Source organism: Dipteris shenzhenensis, chromosome 33 (genome assembly GCF_047967505.1).
Source record: "Dipteris shenzhenensis isolate YYH24624 ecotype China chromosome 33, Dip_SZ_1.0, whole genome shotgun sequence".
Classification (NCBI taxonomy): Eukaryota; Viridiplantae; Streptophyta; class Polypodiopsida; order Gleicheniales; family Dipteridaceae; genus Dipteris; species Dipteris shenzhenensis.
In genome coordinates this window covers 9,176,932-9,189,396 of record NC_141628.1, presented here as the reverse complement: position 1 = coordinate 9,189,396, position 12,465 = coordinate 9,176,932, and the positions used below count along the sequence as shown (strand labels likewise).

Below are 12,465 nucleotides of genomic sequence, written 5' to 3'. Positions count from 1 at the left end.
TTCTTCTACCTCAAGATCTCCGCTATTGAAGGTGGCTCCAACGATCATCCATTACTGGCTCAAAATTCATTGTAGCCTCTTGGTCATCTTGTCGACCTCTTCTACCTTAGCGTAATGTTAGGAGCAACAAGGTAATGGAGCAACAATGAAAGAAGAGGAATGTGTAAAATACACAATAAAAAAATTGCACATAGAATGGAAGAGATAAAGAGACACCGATATACATGCTTCACCCAGTATGGGCTATGTCCATGGAGAAACAACCAATCCTACACTTTCTTATCCAACAAGCGAGAAGATACAAGATACAAGCAGTATATCCACGGATTTCCTTCTAATTGGGCCACACCCTTATCTTACAATTTTAGCACACAACTCATAAGCAAGTCATGCACCAATTTTCATGTATTTTTGGCTTCAGAGGCACTGCCCCTGAGCCCCTACCAAGGGGGGCCTAATTCATGTCATTGGCCCCCTTTGGAAGCTTGGTGACATCCTAGGGGGGTGTTGCCCCCTCCCCTACCCCCCTTCATGGAATGGGTATAATCACGCCTAGGTCCAACGCATGGAAAGAAAACAAAAACAATCTTTGAAAAAAGATTAGGTTCCTCATACAACAATCTTCCACTTGGAGACTAATCATAGTAGCTCCACTGCTACTACACTCAGTGAAATTCCTTGGATCTAGCTATCCCTCATATTCTTTCTCATTCTTGAAGACCAATAGAAATTGAGAAAGAGCTCAACTTCTCCCTAGTTACCACCTTAGTCAACATGTCTGCAAGATTCTGGCTAGTGTGTATCTTTTCCAATGTTAACTGTCCATCCTCCAAAATAGATCAACTAAAATGATATCTGAGCTATATATGTTTGGTTCTTGAATGGAATGCTGAATTCTTTGCGAGATGAATAGCACTCTGGCTATCACTGTACAAGCTACAATTTTCTTGCTTCTTCCCAAGCTCCTCCATAAACCTCTGCAACCAAATCATCTCTTTACTAACCTCTGTAACTAAAACATATTCTGTTTCTGTAGTAGAAAGTGCAACAACCTTTTGCAACTTTGAAAGCCAAATTACTGCTACTCCACCTGTGATGAAAACATGCCCAATGATGCTCCTTGTTCTATCTTTATCACCTACCATATCTGAATCAACATATCCTTGTAGAGAAATGTGTGTACCTTTACCACATAATGCATGACTAGTTGTACCTCTCAAATATCTAAGAATCCACTTTACAGCCATCCAATGTTCTTTACCTGGATTATTCATAAATCTACTCACAACTCTCACTGCATGTACAATATCTGGCCTTATGCATACCATTGCATACATCAAGCTACCAATTGTTGATGCATATGGAACCCTTGACATATAGTCAATGTGCTCCTATATCTTGGGATACATATCCTTGCATAATCTGAAATGATTAGCCAAGCCTGTAGAAAAAGGTTTTGTGTTTTTCATTTCAAACCTTTCCAATACCTTTTCAATGTACTCACTCTGAGACAATGTCTACTTGCAGTTTTTGCCAACTTCCTCTTGAGCACATTTATATCCTGCATGCAATAAGCATGCCACCAACCTATAAGAACAAGATCACATATCTACCATTGTCTATTTTCGAGAATAAACACATGACATGTACTGAAGTCCTATTCTGCCATAAACTTGTCAAACTTCAAATACCACTACCTTTGAGCTTTCTTTAAACCATACATACTTTTCTTCAGCCTTCATACCAATTCCTCCTTTTCTTTGACCTTCATTGTGGATGCTACATATCAATCTCTTCCTCTAAATCCCCATGAAGAAAAGTTGTCTTGCAATCTAGTTGTTCAAGATGCAAGTCTTTTGCAGCCACAAGACTCAAAATAGTTTTGATTGAGAATATTTCATCAAAGTTGATACCTTTGTTCTATGCAAACCCCTTTACAACAAGCCTTGCCTTGTACCTCCTTTTTCCTCCCTCTTCTTCCTTCACCCTATACACCCTTTTATTCTGTAATGCAATTTTTCCCATAAGCAAGCGAACCAAATGCCAAGCCCAGTTTTATAGCAAAGATTCCATTTCCTCTTTCATGCCTCACTCCCACTCCTTTTGGATTCTACCTGCCTTGCTTCTTCATGCATTTATGGTTCACCAGAATCAATCAACAAAAGATAATTCAAAGAAGGAGAAAATCGCTCAGGTGGTCTACTTACCCTTGCACATCTTTTAAGTGCACCTCGAGATTTGAGGTTCTTTGTGTTGTTGCTACTGCACAATCTCATTCTTTGCAACCTTTGGAATTTCATCTCCTATGATTTCATCAAGAGTTTTATATTTTGTGTTTGCATTTTCTTTCTTCCTTTTCTATAAGTGATCTTTATATATAATAGTCTCATTGAATATAACATCTCTTCTTCTAATGATTTTGTTACTTTCATAATCCCACAGATGATAACCAGACTCACTACCTCCATATCCAATAAAGATGCACTTCTTGGATTTTGCCTCAAGATTTGTTCTCAATTCCTTATCAATATGGACAAATGCTTCACAACCAAAAACCCTTAGAAAAGAATAGTCAACTTTTTACATGTCCATGACTCTTCTCGAATGCCACCATCTAAGGAACTTTGAGGAAATATGTTTATCAAGTAAGAAATCGTATTCACTGCTTCAGCCCAAAGTTGTAAGGGTAGCCATGCATGTAGTCTCATGCTCTTGCATGCTCCATGATCTTTTTGTTTATCGTCTTTGACACATGATTTTCTTGTGGCGTTCTTGGAGTTGTCTTCTCTCTATTGCAAATTCCATTCTTTGAATTGTAACTATCAAACTCTTTGCTGCAGTATTCACCTCCATTATAAATCTAATAGCCTTCAATTTCTTTCCTACCTCATTCTTAGCCAAAGCTTTTGATTTCTTAAAAGTTTCAAAGACATCAGATTTTCTTTGAATGCAATAAACCCAAGTTTTTCTAGTTGCATCGTCAATAAAAGTAACATAATAGTGACAACCACCAAGAGATGACACATCACTAGTATCCCATACATCTCTCATCAGCAAGATCCCATACATCTATATGGGATCCCATAAATCTGTATGCAGGATCCCATACATCTGTATGCGCAAGCTCTAACTTTTCTCTCTTCTTTTCTTTCCCAAGTCTTAGAAGTATGACTCTCTTTTGTTTTCCATTTAAACATAGTTCCCACAAAAATCCAAATCAACTTGCTTCAATCTTGGCAAAAGCTTTCTTGAGTGAACAATCTGCATCCCCTTCTCATCATGTGTCCAAGATTATGATACCACAAAGCTGTATTTGCTCCTATAGATGCTAAAGTAATAGAGGAGTGAGCATTACTAGTACACAAATACAATGTACCTACCTTGGGTCCTTTTGCATTACCATTGACCCTTTTGTGACCTTCTACAAATTTCCTGCAAATGTGGTTGGGCAGCCTTCATTGTCCAATTGTCCTGCTAAAATTAAGTTTCTATTTAAATTAGGAACATGCCTTACCTCCTTCAGCAATCATTGGTTTCCATTCTGCAATTTTATCAACACCTTGCCCTTTCCAACAATAGTGAGTGCTTGGCTATATAGGAGGATGCAATCGCTTGATTTACTTCCTACGTCACTCGGGATGTAGAAATAGATATCAACAAAGAAATACTAACAATTGAGGCTTTTGCTATGTTGGCAAACCATATGAAAATAGGTGAATAGACACACGAGTAGAATATAAGTAATGCATAGAATACAAGAATTATAACTTAGTAGCACAACCACACACTTGGTTTTTTTAAAGAAGCCTATTTGTAATACAAACTCGTTCCTTCAAACTCACTAAACCATTGTTTCTAATTGGTGTGTCAATTCTCTTGGCTTTTCTTTCTTCCTAGAAAATCAAAGATACACCAGTTGCCGTTGATGTTGGCCAAATCATATTCTTGCTTGCCTCAATGGCCTGAGCTGGCCTATGTCAAGTCTTTGTGGTCTGATCTGAGTCATTGTGTTAACCAAGGTTAATATTTCAGTAATGGATAGATCCACAAGCCCACACGTGGCACCTCGAGGAATAGAAGGATGCACTAGTAGAACATCTTAGCATCCTCCATCTCAACAAGAAGCTCTATGAGGGATTCAGAGATTGGTTTGTTTGCCACCCTATTTCAGAAATAGCTTTCTCTTGAGCTTGATATAGCACCTTGAGCAAAAGTTATCTTGGAGTGTATACCATCTCTTCTTGCTTGATATCCATGAGCCATCCAAGGCTATGTATCACTTAGGCACATTGAGAAAACATTAATTCAATTTGTATCCCTATTAAGCTGATTACATTCAAGACTTGGATATATTAAAAGTAAGTGTCCTTTGTTCTAGAGGATTTCGAGTCCAGGTTAGCTACTACATCTAATAAACTACACATAAGGCTAACATGACCTTCATAGGAGGAGATAAAGCTATATCTTATTTGTTCATTAGATGGAGATAGTATGTCCAAGCCTTAGGAGAGTCCTACCAACATCAATATCATGCATACTCATGTTTTGTTAAGAGAACTACCAAATTTCACTCAATCAACTCATAGTAGTGGATAGACGAGTACCATGACTGCCCATCTTTTACTAAAGAGGACAATCAATTTCCACTCAATTAGTTTATAGTAGTAATGCATATAGAAAGCCGGCTAATGGGTTATCTAAGTTTAAAAAATATGTATTTTATTGACCTATACAAAGATTCATCAATAGAAAGTTAAAAAAAGGTTAACAGTCATATAGTAAAAGTATGCACGTAAACTATGGAGAGCCACATATAACAAGGATAGTCATACACTAGATAGGCTTAAGTATTGAGATTGAGGAAAGAACTGCGATTCTAAAGGAGGGGTGCAAGAAAGATTTGATCGGCTATGTCCAAAGATATAGTATGACATGCATGAAGGACAAAGGTAGCCAACTAGTAGGTCACAAGGAACTATTGTTGGTACATAGTGTTTTGGTGTTCAAAAAAAGAAGAGAAATACTAAAAAGATTAATTTATTAAAGCAAATCACAACATGGGTCAAAGAAAAATAGTGAATGAGGACCCTCTTAATATGCCTCTCCACAAATAGTTCAAGAAGTGTAAGAATGAGGTAGTAGCCATAAAATGTCAGGGAGCCTAGTCTTGCTCCCTAGTTTCTACCCAAATAGTCACAAGGGACAGATTCTTACTTTCAAATAAAAATGAGAGAGAGAGAGAGAGAGAGAGAGGACCCTCTTAATATGCCACTCCACAAATAGTTCAACAAGTGTCAGAATGAGGCTGTAGCCATAAAATGTCCGGGGGCCTAGTCTTGCTCCCTAGTTTCTACCCAAATGGTCACAAGGGATGGATCCTTACTTTCAAATAAAAGCCAGATGGAGCTAGAAGCTATATGAAAACAAGATGCCTAGAGAAAGGAAGAGCCAACCACTCCCATATAGTGAATCATGGATGTGAGTCAAACATATTTATTGGAAATGTTTTCCTACACAAGTATGGAAAGTGTGGGAGCATGGAGGATGCATGCCATGTCTTTGCAATTTCCCAGATGTGCTAGGAACGTGTCATAGCAAATCATAAACCTTTTGTCGATTGCTTGCAAGTTAACAACATAAGTGCTGAAAGATGGCAAGCAGGTAAAGTGGCTTTGAATCTAGAAAAATCATCAATAAAAGTGACAAAACCTCTACAAGACCAAGTTTTGAAATATAGACATTTGGCAATCCCATCAAGGACATATATGTTTGTCAAGTGCAGGCTTGAAGGAGATCCCTTTTCGAGGGCTCAAGAATACCTCAAATGATTTGGTGACCATCTATATTTTTTCTATTCTATTTCTTAAGGGAGAGAGAGAGAGCGCATTGGGGAGGGGGGAAGAGACCGAGGGAGGAGGAGGGATTTTTTGTGCAAATGCTCTTCCTCTTGGTCAACATCACAGGGCCACTCATCCACCTGAATCGTTGAGTGAACTTATCATGAGCCAAGCCAAGTGGTGCCTTCGGTGGACCTGGTCTTGACACTTGAAATTTTATTTCATGAAATTAATTAAAGACACTTTAAGCTTCCAACTTGAGACCCAGCAAAACGGGTCTCCAAGGTGTCGTAGACCGGCCATGCATAAAAATTGGATGGATGCATTTCATCTTCCCAGCGAGAAATCTAGAGATCTTAAGCAGAATTTGCAAAGGATTTTTACAAGTCGACAATGGCAGGGCCGAGCTTCTTGGAGCTGATGATCAATACTGTATGTATGGAGGCCAGGAAACATAAATATCTGCGCTATAAGTCGTGTTGAAGGATGCTATGCTCACGGGTGAAACGATAACGTGTCCTTGAGAGAACGAAAAATCACCTGTGCCCCCCACAATCGGTACTCCGGTTGCGACGGTTGGCATTATAACACCTACGAAGCTCAGTGTGCCGTTGTAGCGTGTGGTATTCAAGTTGAAGGTAAATGAACAGAAAACTGCGTAGCCATCGAAGCCAGCGATGGTAAAGAGGCCGACGGCAGAACCGACCTGCTTCGAGGTGGGCTGAGGGTCATCTGTGAGAGGATCATTGAAGCAAAGCGTGGCGCCAAATTGGCCAGAGACAGGGGTGATGGTGCTAGAGCCAAGACCAGGGACGCCAGGGACGATAAGGAAATCGGTGAAGTTGACATCGTCCTGCCAGTAAACTGTGAAGGAATCACGGCGAGCAGAGCCCCATTGCCCATGGGGGTGGTTTTCACAGGCTCCAGGTATGGTGGTGGATGACAATATGAGAGCTAGCGAGATAGCTAAGAAGGCCAAGAAGAAGGTGTTTGTGCCTGTAGTAGCCTTTTCCATGGTGGTGGGCTGTGTTATTGAAAGCTTGCTTTCGCTTCGTCTTCCTTCGTCCCATAGACCATATAGAGAGTCGTCCATAATATTTAAAAACTACACACATACTTGAATATCAATCTCTTTGTCTCGCATTTCCATTGACAACTTAACACGTTATGGTGACATACTTGAATATGTATATGTTTGTCTCCTCCTCCTCGCATCTCCATTGACCTTACATCTTCGATCCCCCCCATTCCCAATATATTTGTTTGTGCTTACACCCATACATCAAATACCTTGTGCTTACACCCATACAACAACATATACCTTGTGAGCACTAGTGCTTGCCCTTGAGTGTCTTTTGCACTCACTAAAACTAGAGTGCTTGTCCAGCTGGGCTATCTTGTTTTTTGCTATCTTGTTCAATTGCATGTAACCTTTTTTGGAGATGTTCTTCGGAGAAAGACAAATTCCTATTCTTTGCATTGTAAGCAAATCTATTGTCATTCCACTTCGAGCGAACGACGAGGAGATGTATTTCAGAAATGTGTAAATAATAAATCTAAACGAAATTGAGCCAGAAGCATGCAAGTGTGACAGGAAAAATCCAAACCCAAAGCTGCATTGCATGTACGACAAAAGTTGCAAGACCATTTGCAACTTCATTGGATCCCTTTTTTCGAAGGCACAAATGTATATTTTTTGGGTCAAATTATGTTCCTACGCTTTAGGAAATAGTACTTCCGCGCTCTGGCCGGATGGCCCTCGAGCGTGTTGTAACCTAATGGACCTACTGTGTTGTGGCTCCTTATGTAGTACTGCTCTAAAGTTCGTGCTTTGTCTACGGTGTCTGTTGTTTCCAAAACTTTGATTTCGAAATTTTCTTCAAAGGGCTTGTAACGTTGCAAGTCCTCTTTCATTTTCGCCGGTGGTTTTTTATTGTGCTGTTTGATCCTCTGCGGCAGGTCCGTCGTGCTCCCTATGTACTTTCTGTTGTTGGGCTTGCACGTGATGCAGTAGACGACGAGGCTCGCGCGATTCCCTTGCGCGGGCGCTTCAGTGGAGGCTCCTCCTTCATCTCGAGGCTCGCGTCTTTCAATGTCGTACCTGCGAAAACATTGACAATTACGTTACTCATCGAGGTTTTCGGTTTTTTTTTTTTCATTTGATGTCCATAATAGAATGCATTTATTTACTTGCCCTGGTTTTTCTCTGTTGCCGTGAAAGGATCGTTTCCAATCCCGAAACGCTCCTCGTACAAGTCCCTGTCGAAAATATACGTTAGCTTCTCCATTGTCGTCACCGGGTGCGTCGCGTCATGCGTCCCTCCAAATTGTTCCATGAATTGTTCGAGTATAGCCGTTGCTTGATCGCGCGTCGTGTCCCTCAGCAACTCCAAGGATACGTTGTACCCGTAATGCAGCAGCTCGCACGCATACGCTGTGATCCCTTTCGTCTTCGTGTCTAGTAGCTTCTGCCCCTCCAAACTTTCCATCATCCTATCGGTCTCATCGAACTCAATGTCAAGCTCGACAAGGATCTCTTTTAGCAGTCCTGCAAAAGGAGTGCAATCGATGATGAGTTTTGTTGTTCTTGCAACTCGTTAATTCTTTTTCTCAATTGTTGGGTTTTTTTTAAATATCCGGAAGCTTTACGCACCATTTGCGAATCTCAAGCCTCCAGGCTCTCTTTTAGCTGGCAAACGCCTATTGCAATTGTCAATGAAGTCGCGTAGTTCTGCATACGTGTTGAAGCCGTTGATGTAAGCTCCCGGACGTTCTCCTGCATTGTTTGCTAGCCGGAATTGCTTTGTGGTTAGGAAGAACCTCCTCTTTGCTGGTGGAGGTTTTGTTGCCTTCGCGTTGCTTTTGTATAGCGCAAATAGCTGCTTGCAGGCACGACTTATTACACCGTCTTTTCAAATGAGCCGTCTTTTTAAATCTTCAAGAAAAAAAGATTCTTTCACGCTGGTGGAATTTACCTTGTCTGCGTCCATGTCTTATGCTGCAATGTCCCGAGCTTTATGATTCTCTGCACCTGTTCTCGACAACAGACAAGATATTAAAACCATTTTCCTTGCACGCATGTTTGACGCAACATATTCATGACTTGCCTTTGCCTTTTTCAATCTCTGGTAGTGAATACCTTTATGTGCGTGGTTGTGTTGTCGGCTGTGAGAACTCTCGTGGAATTGGTCTAAATATGTCTGGATGTGGGCAATGTAGTATGCGCAGCCTCGTTCTCTCAGTCACTCTGGACAACATCACGTATGCCAGGCCAGGGGCAAACACTCCTCGGAATATGAGCAGCGCTTTGTTGGATATGGTTGCGCCTTGGGATTTGTGTCCCGTGATAGCGTATGCTAGGGTCAGTGGAAATGTGGACTTGTGGAACCATTTTCCATTTATTGCCTTTCGCTGATGCTTCGAGCGTCGTAATGTGAGCACGGCCGCTGTTGTGTCCACGACGACAGTGATACCGTTGATTTCTCCCCTGCTAGTTGCATTGATGCTCTTGATTTTGCACATTGCTCCATTTGCGGCACCTATTGCGAGGTCGATGTTTTCCGTTATCATTGCCTTCGCCCCTACGCAAATTTTTCCTATCTCGTTGAAGCTTTTGTCCTCCAACCATTCTTTGAGAGCTGGTTCGCTTGCGGCGTTACTGTGTATTTGAACATGCACAATCGTCTCGGGAGTGTTGAATTTCTCCACAAGCTCATCGTTGAAGGTAGCGACATCAACTCTGTGTGTGCAAATGATGGTTGTTTCGGCATCGATGAAGTGGCATGCACCTTCCTTGTCGACAATGCACTGTCCCAAACAGTCGGAAATCTCGTCAGTTGTGGGCGTCCTGAGTCTTATGGTATGCAAGAATGCTAGGAACGGCATGTCTCGTGCATGTCGCACCGAGAATTGCATGTGGTACATTTTCGCTGCAGGCCAGTGCGCGGAGGACGTGATGTGGCACGGCTCGCAGAGATCCTCGCGGTGTTTGCAGACTGGGGGTAATTGTGCCAGGTCTCCAAAAATTATCAGCATTTTGTGTTTGAATGGCTCATGCAATGTGCCATTCGTGACATTGACGATTTGTCTTACCACGAGATCGAAAGTCATCCTTGTTAGCATGGACATCTCGTCAATGATGATCGCGTTGGCTTCCTTGATTGCGAGGTGTCGTTCATCCGTCTCATGGATGTTCAGTGGGTATTGACTGCTGCGCACAGGGATCTTGAATTGGTAGTGTACAGTGGTTGCAATCCCGCTTAGCCGCGTCGCAGCCGCCCCTGTTGATGCACAGAGTATTGCCGTTTTGTTTTGCGCTACCAGATGCGAAACATAGTATCGTATCAAGAAGCTTTTGCCGCTACCTGGTGTTCCACAGACAACGTGTAGCCCCGAGCTTGTTGAAGCCAAGCTTTCGAAGACTCTTTGTTGTTCTACTGTCAATGCGGCATTGGCGACGGTGCGAAACTCGGCCATTTTTTCCAACATCCTCGCGCGTGTTGGCCCTTCGACGGTTTGCTGGTCGATGTTAGGCGCTTCCATCGGGCAGTCTCGGATGATCGCAACCTTTTGCAATATCATGTTGATCAACTGGTCCGTGTGGTCAGTCGCTAGCAAGTTTCTTTGCGTGTATTCGGTCACATACATCTCGAGGTCCTCGTTGCTCAATATGAGGCCGCGCATTTGGCATTCGACAAAGTAGGATCCAGCTGTGTTGGCAGGTGATATGAGCTCCGTTTCATTCCTGAAGGTGAGTTTTCGCAAGAGCACGTTGTAAAAGTACCCCTCTGGTTGATGTCCAGGGTGGTAGTCAGTGAATCTGACTACTCGCTCACATTTTGCGATCCTGTTGCCGAAGAGGTCAAGACCGACCGTTCCACGTTGCGTTTCCTTGGGCTTTCGTATCACATACTGCCTATGGTAATCGTAGAACGTGCTCTCCTCGATGACGCTCGGTCTCCCGCAGTATATGTCGACTGGGTGCAGGGTGACGCTGTTGTTTCGCGAGACGATGCGCTGTCTTAGAGATGGTGGCGAGGAGTCGACATAGTGAACGGTCTCGCTCCTTGTGATTATTGGTATCTGCATGCAGTTTAGCGCGGCCTCTGTTGGAGAGGTTGGTTTTGATAGGAGGCTCGCGGCGATGAGTTTCAGCTTTACTTCGTCGAGATGTTGCAATCCCAAACGTGAGGCGTCTTCTGAACGGATGTTAAGTTTGCCCATTGGTTCAGATTTCATCGCGTACTTGAGGAGGTAGTGAGAGATTGAAGAGTTTGTCACCCGCTGTATGTTCATGTGCGCACCCCACAACAGTAACACGGAAGGGTGGTAGGGGACGACGTTTCGGTGCGCATGTCCCGGCCGGTAATACAACCAACGTTGCGTCAGAGGGTCGAGGATGGGTTCATATTCTGGCTGTGTTGCGAAAGGGAAGCCGTGCTTGCAACTGTGGTGTGACGGTCCGACATAGCACGCTTTCCTGCATACGTGCGATTGCTTTCTGAGAACTAGTTCTCGCAGCCTTGTGTTTCGAGGATCCAGGGTCTCGTCCCTGGGGACGTAAGCTGCAATCTCATTTGCAATTCGCTGACGATCATCATGGTGGACCCACAATATGACATGGGCGTGTAGGGAGCCCCTGTTTTGTATCTCATAACGTACGACATGGTGTTGTATTCGGCCAAGCAGACCGTCGGATGAAAGCAAATGCTTGCGCATGAACATGTGGAAGCGTGCGTGGAAAAGTGCCACGCATTCAACAGGACAGTCCTTCCAAGTGAATTGCACATTATAATGCGTTGCGATGCTCTCGATCACATTAATTTCTTGCCACCGTGTATCGGTGACCTCGTCTGCAGTGAATGTCAGAAAGAAATCTGGGAGGCCCCAAGCATCGACCATCGTTATGAGGTCCTTCAGTTGCCGTCGATGCCACGATGGGGACCCCGGCATTGTTGATGGCATGCTGTAGCGAAGCACGTGTCTCATTGCGTCTTCATCGGTCGTGGCAGGGTTGGCTTTCCTATATTGGTCGATGTCTCGTTGCAAGCATGTAGAGTTGCTTGAATTGGCAATCATCACTGCCTGTTTTAACTGGAACATGATCAACAGGTACGGCTTGTAGAGCGTGTAGATAGAGAATAAGGTGCATATTCTCATTTTCACATAGTTGCTGAACTGTATGCAGCCATCATAGTAGCCCCGTCCGAAAGGGAACAGGAATGGGAACACTGCTGACTCCATGGTTATGTCAACGCACGCACTGCCAGCTGCTGCTATTCCGTCGACGTGGAATAAAGCGACCCTCTCTGAAAGCATTTCTGTACCCCGTAGCTGTATGGAGGCAAACTCATGCTTGTCCCTTGCATCAAAGGCGCGACGGTTCGCGGGGTCCACCATGTTTTGCAAAAGCAGGAGCTCAGGCTGAGATTCCGCTATTGACATTAACTCGAAGGGAGCTGTCTCATCGTGTAGTTCCAAGATACCTGCAATGGTTTGAGGACTCAAGATGCACATACCCATCTTGATGTCCGCACGCTCTGCTAAAGAATTGTACTTGCGCAATATTGGATTGTTCTCGATGTTGTATGCGAGCACACTTGACAGCTCGTTCGTCACGATTTCTTTA

General features: G+C 43.2%; 1 protein-coding gene across 1 annotated transcript; it reads right to left on the bottom strand.

Moving 5' to 3' along the window:
- Positions 1–6,261: 6,261 nt before the first annotated feature.
- On the bottom strand, positions 6,262–6,852 carry LOC147879641 (disease resistance response protein 206-like). Its single transcript, XM_087371418.1, has one exon. The coding sequence runs from the start codon at positions 6,850–6,852 to the stop codon at positions 6,262–6,264; it is 591 nt and encodes a 196-aa protein (XP_087227544.1).
- Positions 6,853–12,465: the final 5,613 nt, after the last annotated feature.